General features: G+C 40.1%; 1 protein-coding gene across 3 annotated transcripts in view; it reads right to left on the minus strand.

The window, feature by feature from the left end:
• Nucleotides 1-701: 701 nt before the first annotated feature.
• Nucleotides 702-17,876, minus strand: part of btbd11b (BTB (POZ) domain containing 11b) — an 86,669-nt gene continuing 69,494 nt past the window's right edge. Inside the window, exons 5-19 of one of the 3 annotated variants that reach the window (XR_004897816.1) lie at nt 17,648-17,813; nt 16,511-16,600; nt 14,053-14,154; nt 11,420-11,513; nt 10,937-11,072; nt 9,118-9,338; nt 8,786-8,964; nt 6,904-7,009; nt 5,786-5,888; nt 5,154-5,235; nt 4,963-5,031; nt 4,179-4,292; nt 1,869-2,287; nt 1,832-1,835; nt 702-1,489 (exon numbers count right to left, since the gene is read on the minus strand). Coding sequence is in view for 2 of the 3 variants with exons in the window: in XM_031283114.2 (XP_031138974.1) it covers nt 2,078-2,287; nt 4,179-4,292; nt 4,963-5,031; nt 5,154-5,235; nt 5,786-5,888; nt 6,904-7,009; nt 8,786-8,964; nt 9,118-9,338; nt 10,937-11,072; nt 11,420-11,513; nt 14,053-14,154; nt 16,511-16,600; nt 17,648-17,813 (1,672 nt within the window). In the remaining variant the exon portion in view is untranslated. Of the gene's footprint in view, nt 1,490-1,753; nt 2,288-4,178; nt 4,293-4,962; nt 5,032-5,153; nt 5,236-5,785; nt 5,889-6,903; nt 7,010-8,785; nt 8,965-9,117; nt 9,339-10,936; nt 11,073-11,419; nt 11,514-14,052; nt 14,155-16,510; nt 16,601-17,647; nt 17,814-17,876 lie in introns of those variants that run through there. The other 2 variants (XM_031283114.2, XM_031283115.2) reach the window with 2 other exon arrangements.

Genomic DNA, 17,876 nt, shown 5'->3' on the forward strand with positions numbered 1-17,876 from the left:
CCTAAGTTAGCTAGCTAAGGCTAATTGAAAGGTTTTGGTTTGTTTGACATTATGAGAAAAGAAACATTAAATGATGCACATATCCAAATGGTCAAGACGTCTTAGACTTCCATCGTGGTACCTTGATTAAGACAAAAGTCATGCATTTAGGCTATAGATGAAAATAATTATTAAGATAGAAGCATGTGTCTGGAAAACTTCCAAGTAGCATTAGCAAGCTAGCTTTGTTGGTGTTAGCTTACCAACTAAAATGCTTCCGCTATGTTAGAAGAGTTTACAACAATATGCAGTGATTCACTTTAAATGGCTGATTATTATGCCATTCTATTTTTTTCTTTTCATTATAAAAAAATCACTATAGCCTATCCAAGTCTACATTGGCTTGTGTGCAGCCGGGTGCCACATGAAACCACCTTCCAGCTGAGACATAACCTTCTAGCTGAATAATAAGAGGCTTCAGAATTTGGCATCAAACTGTATAATTTGTCCCCTCGAGGATGGTTTTGAGAGACTGTAGAATCTATGAGCGGATTTATATATTAGTATTCTTTATATTAATCTTTATAAAGGAAAGATATATCAAGTCACACATATACAAGTATTGTGGTTTGACAATTCCTGGAGAACAGCTGACACCAAAATTGTTCCCAGTTCAGGACTAACCAGGCCTGGAGCCTTTTACACACGAAATGACGACACCATTTGACTTTTACACATTTAGTGACCCATGCTGATGACAGAAATATCCCTGCCCAATTTTCAGCTGTATCAGTGTCAAAGCAGCTCCTCAATGTAATCCTCCAACAGAAAAAAACAGAAGACACAGTCATCCCTCTGACATGCAACATTTAAACACAGATATTTTAGAGATGAGCTTCTTCTTTTTACAGCAATATCCAACAGTAAGACACATGAGAAAACATCTTTGGATATATATATATACTGTATATATACATTAACTTACATTATCAATAGCTCTGTTTTTTATGAACAATATTTACACAGTATAAGTGGAGGAAGGTCTTTCCCACCCAGTTGCCCAAAGTCATGTGGTGAAAATCCCTATTACAGGTACTTGCCAGTTGTTTGTCTTGTTTGGCTTTAAAGAGTAATCAGCACAGATAATGTAAAATGACCGACAAATATACAAATGAATTACACTGTACAGGTCCATATGTTTAAGCAAATAATCACAGCATGAGGCCACAGTTCTTCCTCACAAAGCCAGCAAGGGATTCACTGATAGCTTATTACACTGCGATGAGGTGGTCCATAGTCTCAACACATTGGAATTGTGTATTCAGATGCTCTAACTGTTGCAGTTGGTTGCAACTCTTCGTCTACATTTTGTAGTCCCACCTGATCCATTCGGTTCAACATGTAACAAGCAGACTGTACTACTTGCTGAGAAAGTCTTGCTGAAGGAGGGACATTGTTACATTGATGTGATGTTATTGGCAAATTGTGTCATAATACAGCTGTCTTATGACTAGGGTTGGGTATCGTTTGGATTTTTACGATTCTGATGCCGAACCGGTACTTTTAAAACGATTCCGATTCCTAAACTGATTCTTGAAAAATTGAAAAGTTTAATGGTTAATATGCTTTTACGTCCGTTTTGGTGAGCCCAGAGGGAAAATACGGCATTTTAAAAGTAGCCTACATTTACGGTAGCTAGCTAACGGTAGACTACAGAGAAAGTGTGATATTTTTACGTCCGTTTCAGAGCGACAGAGGGAAAATATTTCAGTCGACACATTAAGTGTAACCGAAATGAGGAACTGAAATTTGCATTCTAATCCGGTCCGATTCCTACCAGTTGCGTAGGAACCAGTTCCATAGTGGAACTGGCTTTCAGTACCCAACCCCATTGTATGTTACTGTAATTCATAGTTGACAGATATCAACATGGTAGACAGACTGACAGACCATCTGTGCTAGGATAACAAGAAGCATTAGCAACTGATGAGCTTCACAGAGATCATAACTGGACAGCCCCCCAAGTCTTTTCATCTCAATACAGTGTCACGTCTGAGTCAGCACAAGTCATGTTCCTGTGTTCAGAAAGGTCAGGAGATCAGACGATGGATCCCTTGGAGGAGGACAGGTGGATGGACTGGATGCGGACGGCCAGGGTTTTCTCCAGGTCCTGCAGGATGTCACAGCCGGGGCTATCTGGAGGCACGTTGTACAGCAGCTGTTTGAATGGCTCCAACTCGATCAGGATTAACATGTTCTTCAGGAAGTAGCCTTCTATATAGGACTCCAAGTCTGGAGCGCCAAGAAACTGTTGAAAAAAAAACATGGTTGTTTATCACTGAAAACACATTTTCAAGACATTACAGATAAAATTTCTGGCTCAAACTTAAAACTTTTTTATAATAATGATTTAAACATTCAAGCCATTGCCAAATGAGTTGATTCAAAGCTTAATAAGAGTATCTGCTCCACAAAACTCTCTCTGTATTTCTCAGCATGGCTGTATTTAGAAATTGGTGCCTTCCGGTGACTTTCACGTGCAGAAAAATTGAGTAAAGATAATTACCTTTTCTAAAGAGTTCATCATGTTTTTTACAGTTTACACCAACCACTATGAAATTGTCCCGGTTGTCAGCGATTACATAGCCGACGTGGTCTTATTATAGCCTGATGATTAACTAAACCCATGTAGAAAGACTAATAAAGCGTCCAGCATATGATTTTAACAATGTGTGTGTGTGTCAGTCAATCGTAGCGGTCTGCGTCTGCATAATACTAGTAATAAATAATACTAGTCACACGGGCCAATTTTGCTGACACTTGTGCGCAATTTCACAGTAGGCTTTCAGCCAACAAAGTGATTCTTGAGCAAATTCACTCCTCTAACAAATATACAGAATTAATGTTTCCAATAGGGAAGCTATCTGCTCTATCAAATGAGATTACATGTGTGTGTGTGTGTGTGTGTGTGTGTGTGTGTTGTTGGTTAGAATAACACTGGTAACACTTTACGGTAAGGGTACATAAATTATCATGAATTCATGCATGCATTAATTGATGTAGGCATATGTATTATTATGCATTATGTAATTAATGATTTATGTGTTACTGCATTCCTTAATATCCCATGAATCATCAGGAATTGACGTATTCATAGTCTGTCATTCGTGACCTCATACATGAACAACACATCAACTAAAGCATTAGGTACGTGGGCGCATCATTATGAATTATTAAGCATGATCATGATTATTTATTTTTCTGCAAAAACATTTGGTCATCACTGTGCAAATTCTGATTTGAACACAACTTGTGCATGACGATGTACCCACCCTACCTAATTCTGTAGTTGATGTATCATTCATGCATGAGGTTATGAATGAGAGGCTATGAACTCATGTAAATTCCTGATGATTCATAAGATATAAAGGAATGAAGTAATGCACAAATCATAAATTAATTAAAGCATGAATTCATAATTCATGTACCCTTACTGTAAAGTGTTACTATAACTTTAGTTCAAGCCAGTGGCAGCAGTTCCAAATAATTTGTTTAGTGCCATGCAATGAAAAATACCTTTTCACAAAGTGAAAAGTTCAGTGGGTGCATTTTCCAAAAGAATGCTTTAATTCTGAAAAATAAAGTTGGTTCCACACGAAACTCACTGAATGTCTTTTAATATTATTTCTTAGATATGTAGGCTACATACCAAGACGATTCCTGAATATTAACTGAGGTACCCCATTATGTTGTGAGCAGTAGGCCTATGTGTGCTGTTGGCAAAATTGTGTCTAATCTGTCTGTGTCTATGTCTGACCTGGGCTGGCACATGTTTACGTTAAAAAGCGTGTGCGTGCACGAGCATTACGGTCACGCGCAAAGTGTCCCGGTTTTAGTTCTGGGAAATCTGGTCACCCTATGTTTTTTTAATCCTCCGTGTCCTCCTTGACTACGTAGCTACTGCGTGGAGGAGGGCTTGGGGTGAAGCGTGATCACGGAAGATTTGTATCATGTGGATGCACCGACAGAATTGTTGTTACTTAGAATTCCTCATAGGGGACACAGAAATCATGCACTATAGCTTTAATGTGCAACAATATCCAAACCACCTGAAATTGCTATGTAGCATAGCTTGTTTTCTGCACTGTACCGTACTGTATTATTAGATTGCATGTATTCATTCTATTCTATTTTTGCACCTTGGTGTGGTTGTAGATCTCCACACATGTTTCAGTGTTAATGTTCTTGGTGCAGATAATCTCACAGTGCCTCTGCAGCGCCTCCAACTGGAAGAACTTGGCTGCAGACAGAAGCTGAAAAAACACACACACACACACACACACACACACACACACACACACACACACACACACACACACACACACACACACACACACACATTCAACTCAAATTAAAGTTTACAACCTGTCTTGTATTCTATCACAGACATTACTGTAAAATGTGAACAGTGCAATATCCACATGTGACCTTAAAGGACAATTCTGGCACAAAACGAACCTAGGGGTTATTAACTGTTGTGTACCTACTCTGTTGCTCTCTGGGACATGTTTTCATGCTAATCGAATGAGTTTGGAGCTTTAACGAGGCTACCGCGGACCGCTGGTTAGCTTACAATGCTAGTATGTAGGGCATGGGGACACTCAAATTCAATCGCTATTTAATACCACTAAAAAGGCTCGAAATGTGAACCGAAGCATTGACAACGTTGTAAGTGTACAGATAGTTTATTAAAAAAGATGGATTATAAAGACAGTTGCATTCATGTTTACTTGCGGGAGCCATCTTGGAAACCAGTCATGACTAGTCAAACGCCGTGCAACGTGGAATCTCCATAGACAGTATGGGAAAACATGTCCCAGAGAGCGACAGAGTAGGTACACATCAGTTAATAACCCCTAGGTTCGTTTTGCGCCGGAATTGTCCTTTAAGTAGTTGCAGTAAAAGCTGTAATAACAACCTAACCTCCATAATGTCAGTGTTCCTGATGTGCAGAGCTTCTGTCCCGCCACAGTAGAGATACTGCATCACCAGCTGAAAAGAGAAGACACATATTGCAGCTTACATACAAGGATGAATCCATTATGAATTTATGTAGGAAGTAGTATGAAAGTGTGGTTCAAGCATGATTCAAAAGTGCCCCTCGTTTACATTACCTGAAAAATGTGATATTTAACATTGCTGATTTCAATGCACGTGTTTTCTCCGCAAGGTCTGTTCGCTAGTAGAGATTTAAACCTTGACAGAAAGAAAAAGAGAAAGTAAAAACTGAAAGGATAAGCATTGGCGTGTTTTATTTACATTTTTAACACTCTGTGAATGGGAATAAATCTTAATAATATACAGTAGCTTATAGCCTGGAAGGAGAAGATGTAAGCCACTGTACAGTAATGGGATAGTTTTATTTTAAGTTATTTTATGTTTTCTCTGAGGACATTATGTCAACAACACATTTGAGGAGTGATGTGTCATTAATGACAGGACTGATTGGTTATATCATTAATGTAGCATGACATGAGAGTGAAATGGACATCCAATCTATAACTTTATGGATCATCAAGAACAAATGTACAGTACTGATGTCACATCTCAACAGCATGTCAAATGTTTAGTCATTGCTGTATGAATTTATCTATGTTTTTATATTAAAATATACAGTTACACAATTCAGAGATTTCATGAAGTCACCATATAATGTACAGCAGAATGCAATGTTAGAAAAATGACTGTAGATACATATTACTGTACTTGTGCATTTCAAAGCATTTAAATGTTAAAGTGAGTGTACCTGCTGGAAGCTGTGAAGAGCAGGACTTTGTGGGCATAAAAAGGTTTCCCTTCCACCAAAAAGGTCACATCTGACATCTCTTTATTGTTCAGGAAGTGAGGATCTGAAAGACACGTTGCCAGAAAATCTTGATGTTTTTTCTGATTATCAAAAAAACAACACACACACATGCCATGTTGCACATGGGGTGTGCCTTAATGACCATTCTAGACCAGGGGTCTTTAACGTTTTTTAAGCCAAGGAACCCTAACTGAGAGAGAAACAGAGCAGGGACCCCCTACTACATATAGCCTATTGTTTAAAATGTACTTGCATATTAAACTCTGCCTTCAATAACGTGTAGGGTGGCCTAAAGCCTTTTTACATACCTTTTTAGTGCATAGAATACTAAGCTATTAAAATAATTGTTGGTATGATTTTATAAATCATGTTTTAATGTAAAACATGTGGCACAGTAAATCCTTAGGATTAACTGGATCTGTGCATGGCTACCTTAGTGACTGCCTTACCTATCAGTAGTAGGCCTATCATCAATGTTTGTTTTTTTTTCCTCACAAACTAATATTTATATTTGCTAATAATTTGTTGGATTCATGTTAAGACATTTGAATTTTTGAAAAAACTTTCAAAGTTGCAAAAAAAACTCCCTTCATTAATTCATGCTAGATGGTCTAGCATTGAATCGTTGCTTACTATTAAAATTAATTTTTTGCAAGTTAGACAGTGTGCGGGAGTTTCTTTGCAACTTTTGACTAACTTTTCCCCCTCCAATGCACCTGTCTCACATTACAGATGTGCAAAGTATTTTTCTGTAATGAAAAACTTTCCAAAAACTAACAATAATTTGGTGTCCCCCCTGCAGTAACTCTTGAAGACCCCCTAGGGGCCCACTGTTGAAGATCTCTCTATTCTAGACACATTTCAGCTACTTTTTTCTATTCCAGTCTCTGAACACTAGATGGTGTTATGTGCACTTTGCATTTTACCGCATTATGCATTTCCAAGTACGTTACAGCTGACTCAAAAACAAAAATAGTGCTTGTGCTGCCTTAGTGCTGTATTTTAAAAAAAATAGTTTAGATATTGCATTGAAAATAATTAAATAGACCGGCCCTCACCCAGGCGTGCCGTCTGCTTCCTCTTGATCTCTGCCAGTTTGGGGATGGGGTAAGGACCGTAACACTGTGTGAAGATCGCAGACAGCTGCTGGCTAATCACCTCATTCTGACAAAACACAGACAAGAGGAACAAAACATCAGAGGGTGAGGAGAGCTGCTTGGGCGGGCAGTTCTCAGCCAACATCCCGGAGTTCATGTTACGCAATAACTCAAGTACCTATTTTAGTGCTCCTCTCCTACACAAACATCCCCAACACAATTATCAGCACAGTGAAAGCGATTTAACTTCTGCAGCCTTGTATCACGCTCAGCATTCACTTTGTTCAAACGGTTAGTTCAATACGCCACGTGTTTGTGGCTATCTCACACCTTTGAAAGGGGATCAGATGAATATCATGCTGATTTCTTACACCCTCAGTCCCTCAGAGATTACTGTAATGGGGAACACCATGACAGGCCGAGCTACTGTAGCAGTGTGAGAAAGAGAAAGACAGGAGAGTGAGATCCTCTTACCCTTACACCTAACTTTGCTCTTGTGCGTGTGTGCAGTGCTAAAACTGAGGGAGAAGGAGGGGGCAGTGCCATTCAGCTGCAGCAGCCGTGCGCGACACTACAAGCCCCACGTGTGCAGTCAGGCTGCTTGCTCTTACTGAAGCATGACGCCAACAAACAGCTATTACTGTAACAGCCACCTATTCCACCTGGGACAAATGTGCATTTCTGCAATTTCCCCCACATTCACTCGCCAGACACAATGTGTGAAAACATGAGACAGATAGATAGATAGATAGATAGATAGATAGATAGATAGATAGATAGATAGATAGATCAGTTAAAAAAATATTGAATTTACATGAATTGAATGGAATCAAACTTAACTGAACTTAACTGAATTACTGTAAACTGAACTGTATAAGTACAGTAAATTGTTGAAGGTAGGGTTCAGTGGGCCGAGGACAGCAGACAATGAAAGATGAGCGGCCCTACCTTGATGTCTCAGGCTCTCATAGTGGAGCACACAGTGCCAGGGGTCCCTGAGGCCCTCATAGAGATGAGGGTCACTGTCCCCACCATACATCAGCAAAGACAGAGACAAGGACTGACACCGCAGCAATCCACTGAAGGCTAGGATGGGCCTGAGGGTATGAGTGAGAGAGTGTGTGTGTGTGTGTGTGTGTGTGTGTGCGTGCGTTGTGTGTGTGTGTGTGTGTGTGTGTGTGTGTGTGTGTGAGAGAGATTGCACACGCATATTAGTCTCTGCAGTTCTGCTTGTGTATTTTATTTATAAAAGTGTGAGTGTGCATGTGTGTGCGTGTGTGCGTGTGTGTGTGTGTGTGTGTGTGTGTGTGTGTGTGTGCGTGCGCGCGCACACTGCAGTGTTTTTTTGTGAAATCAGCAATGACAGCACAACTTAGCATGCTGGCAGGGCAGTACAGTACTACGTAAAGGCTAAGAAGGCAAAACAAACAGAAGTGACAGACGGGACAATGATGTGCTGTTTTAAATCTAATATGGCCTACCATGGGGATCATGAGCTTAAGTAATGAGACAGGGCCCTGATCTAATGAGCAGCAACAGAGAGGAGCGAGGAGGCCTGTCATAAGTCATTATCATCTTAGGTTATTGATATTGAGTAGGCCTCTGGGGCTCTGTCAGTCTCTGTGAAGCTGATGACCTGACTACCTAATGACAATCATACAAAAAGAGAGGAGCTCAGTGAGCAGAGCGGATATGTTTGAAAGCATAGAAGAAGAATAAAGATGTAAACATTTTAAAGATAAAGAGTATACCCTTGGAGGAACAATGACATATTGTATATAAAGTGGTACCTCACACAGCTGAAACCACAGTGATTTAACAGGTGACACAGACAGTACAGTACCTTGCTGGCTCTGAGGATCTGGAACATGAGAGGCAGGCCAAGCGTGATGAGCTCCTCAGTGTACTCCTCTTCCTCGATGCAGCTGAACTCTTTCAGAAGACCCTGGATCAGAGGTCGGCGGTGCTGATGGAAACATGTGCGCAGAGACTCCATCCAAGTGTGCAAAGTCCACGGAACCCCTGGGAAATAATTACACAGGTATACACGCATGAATCATTTAATACACACACGCACACACACACATGCAAAAAGAAGGTATAAATGTTGCATACAGAATGTGATACTGTAGGAAATGCATAGGCATGTTTTAGAGAGTGTTCACAGAAACTAACCGAGGCTCCGTATATCTATGGTGATGTCCACGTGCCCATGTTCTGCACTATGGTACATGGCTTCTTTCAGGGCTTTAAGTTTGGCCTTCCCAGTTCGTATCAGGTCAATCTGAGACGGACTTCTACCTTCCAGCTCCGAACCCTCTGCCAGAATCTCTTCCAGGGATAAGACGTCCCCTTTCCCTTTCTCTGTATGGGACAGCAGCTTACGAAACACATTTCTAGTAGAACAAAAGCACAAAAACAAAAGCAACATTTAATTTGATTGGTCGGTACAGATTAAAGGGCTCTCTTTAATTGCTTTTTATTGCATGAGTCTCCCGGCCACATGTGGCAAACAGGTGCATTTGGATTATTATACATATTAATAATGAAAAGTGATATGACTGTCACTGAGTTATGATAGACCATGGCGATCTGAAATTAAATGTCTCACAGCTTTAATTGTTATTGCTGCATATAGCTCAGTTTTAATTAACAAGTAAGGTTTGATAAACAAATGCTTAGTGCATATAAACAAACAAAACAAATCCTTAGGGCAAAAGTTTATAATTTTATGCAAATAGGCACATATATATCTTGAAAGGCTTACAAAGAATTGTCGGTTTGTAGAATGGACAATCTATTTTAATTGGTGTTAAACAGGTTCAAGGGACTTGACCAAAACTTAAAACATATTTAAACCCACCTATTAGGTTCAAATTATGTTTTTAATTTCTATTGTGCAATTACAGAGACACATTTTCAATTAGTTTGGTCCTTCATGTGGACCAACTTGAATACATCTCATTAGAAAAGCTTCTGTCACCAATATCTGTGTCTTTTTGTGAAAACCAGATAAAAAGTCAGCGAGTGAGTGCCACTGTGATAGACCATGCCTATTTGATTTATTGACTTGCATCTCATAAATAGCAGCCCAACCCAATGCAGCTGGTGTATTCTTGGCAAATAGAGTTAAATACACTGGTGTCATGTACCAGGTGTGGTGGAAATTGCTCAACAAACAAACACTCATAGGGGAATATTAGATAATGCTCTGTTTTACTGCAGCATTTCAAAATATTATATAAATTCATCATAAACTGCAAGAAGTTTCAAGGAAAGAACAATGTAATTTGTCACTCATCATAGGGAAAACATACACAGTATTATTGGCATTCTTTCAATTAATTATAATGAAATGCCAGCATAACATAGAGTCTTTTAGTAAGTACAAAGCAGGTCAGCTAAACATGCAAAGGCTTTGTAAAATGCATTACCAAAAATGATTCTGCATACATGTTTATGAATTATTAACAAAAGGAGAAAACTAACATGTTGAACTGTTATGGTCTAGGCAAATGGACAAAGATTCCCACAATATTTGCAACACACTGAATGTGAAGAGGACTAAGGTTAAGGAAGTTCATGAATTTTAAAAATGTTGAAATGTCGTTTAAGCGCTGTAATGTGCGGCCCATTGAGACCCCACTGTATTTTATTAAGTCTTAATTTTCATACATTCAAGATGGTTGTACTGTTTTTAGTCTCAATGTTGTACCATCTCAAACAAAAAGTTAAGTGAAGAGGAACAGCAGCAAAAACATAAAAAAACACACAATAAGTGCAATTAGTCCTACAGTATTTAACATATGACACAAACCAGTTCAACAGATAGGGTGTCAAATTTATGTTGGGCATAAACAAGATTATATGCTAAATACACAGTACAAACAGAGCATACTTGTGTATCCTCTGTTTATTCACTCCGGAGTGTGTACTCATGATGGAACATGAATGTGTGTGTGTGTGTGTGTGTGTGTGTGTGTGTGTAACCCACCTGTGTCCGTGAGCTGCTGCCAGACTGTAGGAGTTCATGTCTCCCTGCGGCGCGGTGGAGATGCCATTGCGATACATGGTTCCCACCATTGGGTCTGCCCCCCGCTCCAGCAGCAAACTCACTAGCTCAAAGTTACCTGTGCATAAAAAAAAAAGATTGGCAGAGTTTATATACACACACACACACACACACACACACACACACACACACACACACACACACACTATCCACAATAGGATTAAGGCAGAAAAATGAGGGTGATGCAAACATTCGATCATCATTCTGCATGCATGTCTCCATTTGTCTTTATTTTTCCAGCCCCCAGGATAAATATGACTCTGAAGTCATAACTCAGCCCATGATCATGCTGACAGTCAGGTGTTGTTATCAGCTGGTTATAGATGGCCAGCTGGTGTTGTCAGCTTGCTATAATACAGTTGGACAGGAGGCAGAGGATGGGAGTCACGCTGTGTCTCTGTATACCTGCTGCAGCAGCCAGCTGCAGCGGGGTCTCTGTGTAGTTCTCCATCCCATCCTGCAGGGACCCTTCCACGTTGGCTTTGGCATCCAGCAGCAGCTGCAGAGGTCGGGTGGGGACACGGGGGGGCACGATGGGAGAGAGAGAGGGAGAGAGAGAGAGAGAGAGAGAGAGAGAGAGAGAGAGAGAGAGAGAGAGAGAAGGAGAAAGAGAGGGTGAGGAGAAGTGGAAGAGTCGGTTGGCTAATAAAGTCAGTCTAGAATTCAGCTTCTCTCTGTTGTTTGTTTCATGCAAAAACATCAGTATAGGGAATAGTTAATATTTAACTTTTACACTGCCTGTACAGCTTTTACTTTCACAAATCCTTTAAACTTCAGATTCAAATTGAATTTTTTATGTTTACATAATTTAAAGGAAAATATTTGGGAAATACACTTTACACATTTGCTTGCAGAGAGTTGGATGAAAAGATTGATACCACTATAAATATTTTTATCTAAGTCCCTGAAAAATGTAAATTAGCCTATTTCCCAAAATGTCAAATTAATATTTAGATGTTTGCGGATATTTTTAAATGCAAATGCAGCAGTAATAACTATGAGCCACATTTTGACAGTAGGCTAAATAGACTCACAAATCTGTTTACTGTTTTATTGATTTGTTACTAACATGTTAACATGTCATTTGTTGCTTATTTTATACTGTATTTATAATGATCTTTTTTGAAGTAACACTGCTCATACACTGGCTGAAAGACATCATTGATAAATTATGTTGCAGATCTATCTGGGGAACAATTAGTAAGTGAGAGAATAACCTAAACAAGTTCCTGAATCTCATAACTTTATGTTATCTAATACAATACAATACTACATGCATACAATGAACATTTAAAATTAAAGGTCCAATATGTAATGCTTTTTTCATGTAATAAATCCAAAAATGACCCCAATGTTAAGTTGAAATACTATCTTGTCTGACAACAATGCTAATGCCAGTATTTTCTCCTTTTGGAATTTCCATTCCGTGACGGAATATCTGTGTTTTGGCCTGTGTGTTGTTATCAACTGCCCAGTTTGACAGCCAGGCCAGATATACCTGTAAAAACGTGAACCCAGCGCGCTACAGCTGCAACGTTAGCACAGCCATGAAAGCAGCAAACAAACAAACAGGATCAACGGAGATAGATTCTACCCGACCTAAAAATACCGGCATGTTTCTAACAGTTGCGTGACAAGAGATTTAACAAACCCAGAGTAAAAGATGTATTTGAAAGATGGAAACAGCTTAGAGCCCAAAAGGACACCGAGTTGGCTAATTTCCTCCTGAACAGGAAAGTATTAGCTTCAGGGTAATTTATCACAGCAACAAGGTACAGGCATTTTATGTAATTGCAACATTTGTGTACTCCCATTGAATTATATAGCTAGAGTACCTGAGTTGGTTACTCGCAAAAACCATTGAGACACGTTACCGGAGGACCAGGCAAGCGGGCCATGGCTGTTTACAACGTGTAGCCTGTTCAGCGGCCGTAGCCGACGACGGTGAGTTATTTTAAGCCAAGAGAAGGGGGGCTGTAAATCGGGAAGAGAGGACCACGAGTTTCCAGTGTGTTTAGCGATTGTTGCTGTAATTCTAAGCCAATAAAGTATGTTCAGTCGGGTGGAGAGGACGGCAAGGTATTTTTATTTTTAGCGGTTCCTACCGTAGCTAATTCTAAGCAGAGGAAGTGTGTCTGTCCGTCAGATGGAGAGGACGGCGAGGTTGTTGTGTTTTTAGTGTTCCCTACCGTAATTTTAAGCCAAAAAAGTGTGCCTGTCAGTTGGGTACAGAGCTCCACGTGAGCACAGGCTTTCATGTCAATATAGCCAGCATCTAACGTTAGCTACTCCGCTGTGCTGTGAAGTAATGTCTGGCTATGTGAGACAAGCATCTAGCAACATTGTTGTGGATGCTGCGGTCTCAGCCTGGCAACCTCTGTGAACTTCAAGTCTGGGGAGGACGACTCTCTCCAGAGACTGCAGTAACTATTTTAAACACTAGCTGTCAGTATTACATATTGCACCTTTAATATCTTGGAAAATTGAGTGTGAAATTATTACACATTTAGTTGCAATACACTTAATGGTTTTAATCAACATTTAATCTTTTTAACTTCATTCTTTCTTTTAGCTGATGTTCTGAGAGAGGAAATTGTGGCGTCACATGGCTTAAACATTTTCCATTATAATTGAATGATTTCAAACGGATCATTTAGAGGACAAACTGAATTAGTTAAATGGGTTCGATAACAATTAGACCGCTGTGTTTCCACTTTCCACTCACTAAATGCCGTCTGATCCATTTGCTCAAAAATGGAAATTGACAGGAGGCCATGTTCATCACAACTGTTCAGACCTAAAGGTTGACTGGATAAACACCCTCTTTAAAGATACAAAGACCAATTTGTACATCACACAAACAGCATCAAATGAAAACAAAAAAAAGAGAGACAGGAGAACACTCGTAGTGGAGAACCATTATCATCATCACCACCAAGAAGCTTTGATGACAAAAATGACAATGATGACCAACCATGAGCTGAAGCACAACGAGAGGCCATGATGAGAGAATCAGAGGTAAGAGAGGACGTCACTACCTGCACCACAGGCACATGTCCATGTAACACAGCGAAAGTGAGGGGCGTCGCCTGCCGCATTTCGGGAAAGACTGAGGGGTGCTTGTGCACTGAGTTTGGCACCTGGGGAAGGGACACAGGTAGGTGGGTTGGGTAGGTAGGAGTGAGAAAGGTGAGGGAGAGAGATAACGAAGCCATTAAAACTACTGCATGGCCTAAGGAGCACAAGACAATCAGCTGCAGGGAGGAGAGGGAGGGAAGGAAGCTCTACAGGAGAAACTAGAGTAATTAACCAGGAACCCTGGGGCTGCACAGGGCATCCTGTCACTTTGTTCGCCTTCTAATGAACACGATGGATTGATCTATCTAGTTAGGCCTCGTCCTAATGGTTCCTCTCTGATCTTTAAGTGGGTTTTTTTTTCTGACAGGGCTCTGACCTGACCTCTCTAAGGCTCATCTCTCTGGTCAGGCTGCAATGAATAGCTAAGCCCAATGAAAGCGTGACATACATAAGACACATGACCAAAGCACAAAAGCACATATTTTCCTCAGGCTGCTTTGGTAAATTGGGGGCTGGCTGGGAGGCAGGAGAGAGACATGCAGATGAAATGATATAGGACTGAAAACCGAAAACCGAACTGAAGTTTGGGGGAAATGGTTTAACAACACTGATGTACTGCAGAACTCCACAATAACGTAGGGCTGGGCAATATATCGATATTATATCGATATCATGATATGAGACTAGATATCGTCTTAGATTTTGGATATCGTAATATCGTGATTATGACATAAGTGTTGTCTTTTACTGGTTTTACAGGCTGCATTACAGTAAAGTGATGTACTTTTCTGAACTTACCAGACTGTTTTAGCTGTTCTATTATTTGCCTTTTCCCCACTTAGATATTATGTCCACATAACTGATGAATATTTATCTAAATCTGTGAAGATATTTTGTTAAAGCACCAATTGTCAACCCTAGAATATCGCCGCAATATTAATATCGAGGTATTTGGTCAAGAATATTGTGATATCGCCCAGCCCAAATAATAAACTACAATGTGTATTTTGTGTTCTTTAAAAATATAAGCAGGAATCGCTCATGCAGTGGGCTAACGTATAACTTGTTAAGTCCGCTGTAAGTACGTCGCTGTACTTTATAAATGGTCGACAAGTCTTTATTTAAAGATTTATTCCCCTTTCCTTTGAGCTTGATATCCTAAAACTACATTGCTGTACCCCAGCAATCGTAAGTACTCTGCATTCTGGGAACATAACCCATATATCTTATGTTCTTCAATAACCTCTCCATCTGAGTTCAGGTTTCTGCAGAATATCAGTGTTGTTAACACCATTTTCCCAAAACTTCAGTTTTGCTTTTCAGTACTGTACCCTGTAGATACCCAGTATTTACAAAAACAGTAACATGTATTTCTCCTCCTCCTAGTCTACTCCCTTGTTCCATCTTGTTTTCTTCCACATTTTAGTACCAGTAGGAACAGATAAGCATTTTGTTGGTACCTGATTTATACAACAAAATTACAATATTAATAGCAGGCTGAATTATAAAGTGTTACCCATGACTCTAACTTTGAGGGGATTTAAAGAACATGAATCATTTCGAGGCTGCCCAGCTGGTGAAAGGAACACGTGTGCTTTATGCTTTGGCCAGGGGTCATGAATGCAGTGGACTGCAAATAAACTCTGGCACAATGGCTGATGGGACATGCTGTTGCTGAGGTGACTAACGAAGACCAGAATCATGAGGCTTTAACTGAACTATCTCTCTGAAGTCTGCAGAGAGTCAAAAAAAAGGATGCCATCTCAATCCTCTGCAGGCTCTGTGAGGAATTCAGTTTGCATTAAGTCAGGCGATCTTTATCACTTTTTTCCACTGACGGAGAAATAATGACTCAGCAACATACATCTGTGTCATGTTTTACGCTTGAAATACTCAAATGCAAGTGAGTTTCGTTGCACATATAATTTTCTATCTGTTTGCACACTGCTACATATCCTGGAATGTGGCGGAGCAGTCAGTGCCTCATGATCTCCAGCTCTTATACATTTAGCACCACAACACATGGGAGAGGACAAAGAAGGGGACATGAGAGACAACATGATTGGTTTTCTCCAATACAATACCACACACATAGTTTACGGTACTTACAAAAAAATAACTTTAGGACTAACATATGTAACACTGCACATATTGAAGAACACAGAAGTTGTAAGGTCTTGTCAGTCCTCCTTAATATACACAATGCTGATGTATCCTACTAATATGTCATTTTTTAAAAACACTGGGTAGATTTATATATATTTTTTAAAGTTTAAGATATTTCTATTTATCTGATAAGGGCAAAGAGTACTCCCTTCTGCCCTGTTTGATTTTACGTAACGATAATCCTTTCTTCGTTTGACTTGATCTTGCCAATGTTTAAACCAGAATAGCAGTAAAAACTTCATCAGCCCTGACCTCGCTGTTAATGTCAGCTCCCGCATCCAGCAGCATCTGTACCATGGCCTCGTCTCCACGGACACAGGCGTACATCAGCGGGGTCATCCCCTACACAAGCACAGGTACAGAGAACAAGAGCAGAAGTTAATGATAACACTTCTTCATTTTATTAAATCACCAAATGGCATAATCAAATCCCAAATTGTGCCACTTAGATATTTCCAGGGGCGGAGCGGGGGGATGGTTTCTGGGGCTCCAGCTCCAAATGTTTTTTCTCAAAAGCCCCGAATCTTTTGGCCAACTTTACTGTCTTTCAGAGGCTGTAGCTGGCTCAAATGAAACTGGTAAAGAACAATAAGATACTAAATAGGATGAAGGCTCTAGAGGATTTTTTTTTTCTTGGCAACTATCATGTTTTCCCAAATGATGTACATATTTGTAGGCATTTCTTATCAAATGTCTAAAAAAAGAGTGCAAATAGCTGCCGTAAATTTGGAAATAAAAGCTCCGCGGGGCACCATGCCACCCCCTCCCACCCCCTAGGTTTGGGCTTAGCCCCGAATGTGTTCAACATCTGGCTCCGCCCCTGGTTATAAGTTTTGCTCTAAACTTTTATAAAGTATTACAAAGCAAGATTGAACTTTTGCTCTAAACTTCAGTTCCACTCCTGGCACCTTGAGTCTGATGAGAGTAATATTCTGCAATTGATCGTTTTAAAGGATACCATATGAATCAATATCTCCTCTGGGCCAAAACATACAGTACTAGACTGGGATATTTGAAAGTTTCTGCTGAGATCAGCCCCAAACTAAATGTTGATTTTCTCATTATACTTGCAGTATTCCCCTGATGATTTACTGTACTGGAGCTGGTAGTCGTGAAATCATGCAGAGGAAGGCTGCAGGAAAAGAATATGTCAGAATAAGGTTTAATATTCATAACTGCCTTTCTGCTCATAAGTCTGTGTGACGTGTAAAGGTGAAGGAGCCACAGCTTACCGTGCAAACAAAATCTTCTGTTCCACAGGCTAGTTACGTGTGTGTGTGTGTGTGTGTGTGTGTGTGTGTGTGTGTGTGTGTGTGTGTGTGTGTGTGTGTGTTTCAGTGTAAATGGGCCTGCATATTCATTATTTAAAACATTGACTGTGTCTCTAACCTGCTCACTCAAGCTGTTGATACCATCGGGCCCCAGCAGGTTGACAGCCTGCTTCACCAGGTCTGTGCGTCCACAGCTGAGCATACGGAAGCCCAGGTCCTGCAGGAACTTTGCTTCAGTAGAGGCAGCGTCCAGTTTCCTCGAGGCACAGAAGCAGTCATCCGTTCTGAAGGGCGAAGCACACAAAGTGATTCACAGTGCAAGCTTAATGTTTTGACTCACCATATTT

This window comes from Sander lucioperca, chromosome 7, assembly GCF_008315115.2.
Source record: "Sander lucioperca isolate FBNREF2018 chromosome 7, SLUC_FBN_1.2, whole genome shotgun sequence".
Taxonomy (NCBI): Eukaryota; Metazoa; Chordata; class Actinopteri; order Perciformes; family Percidae; genus Sander; species Sander lucioperca.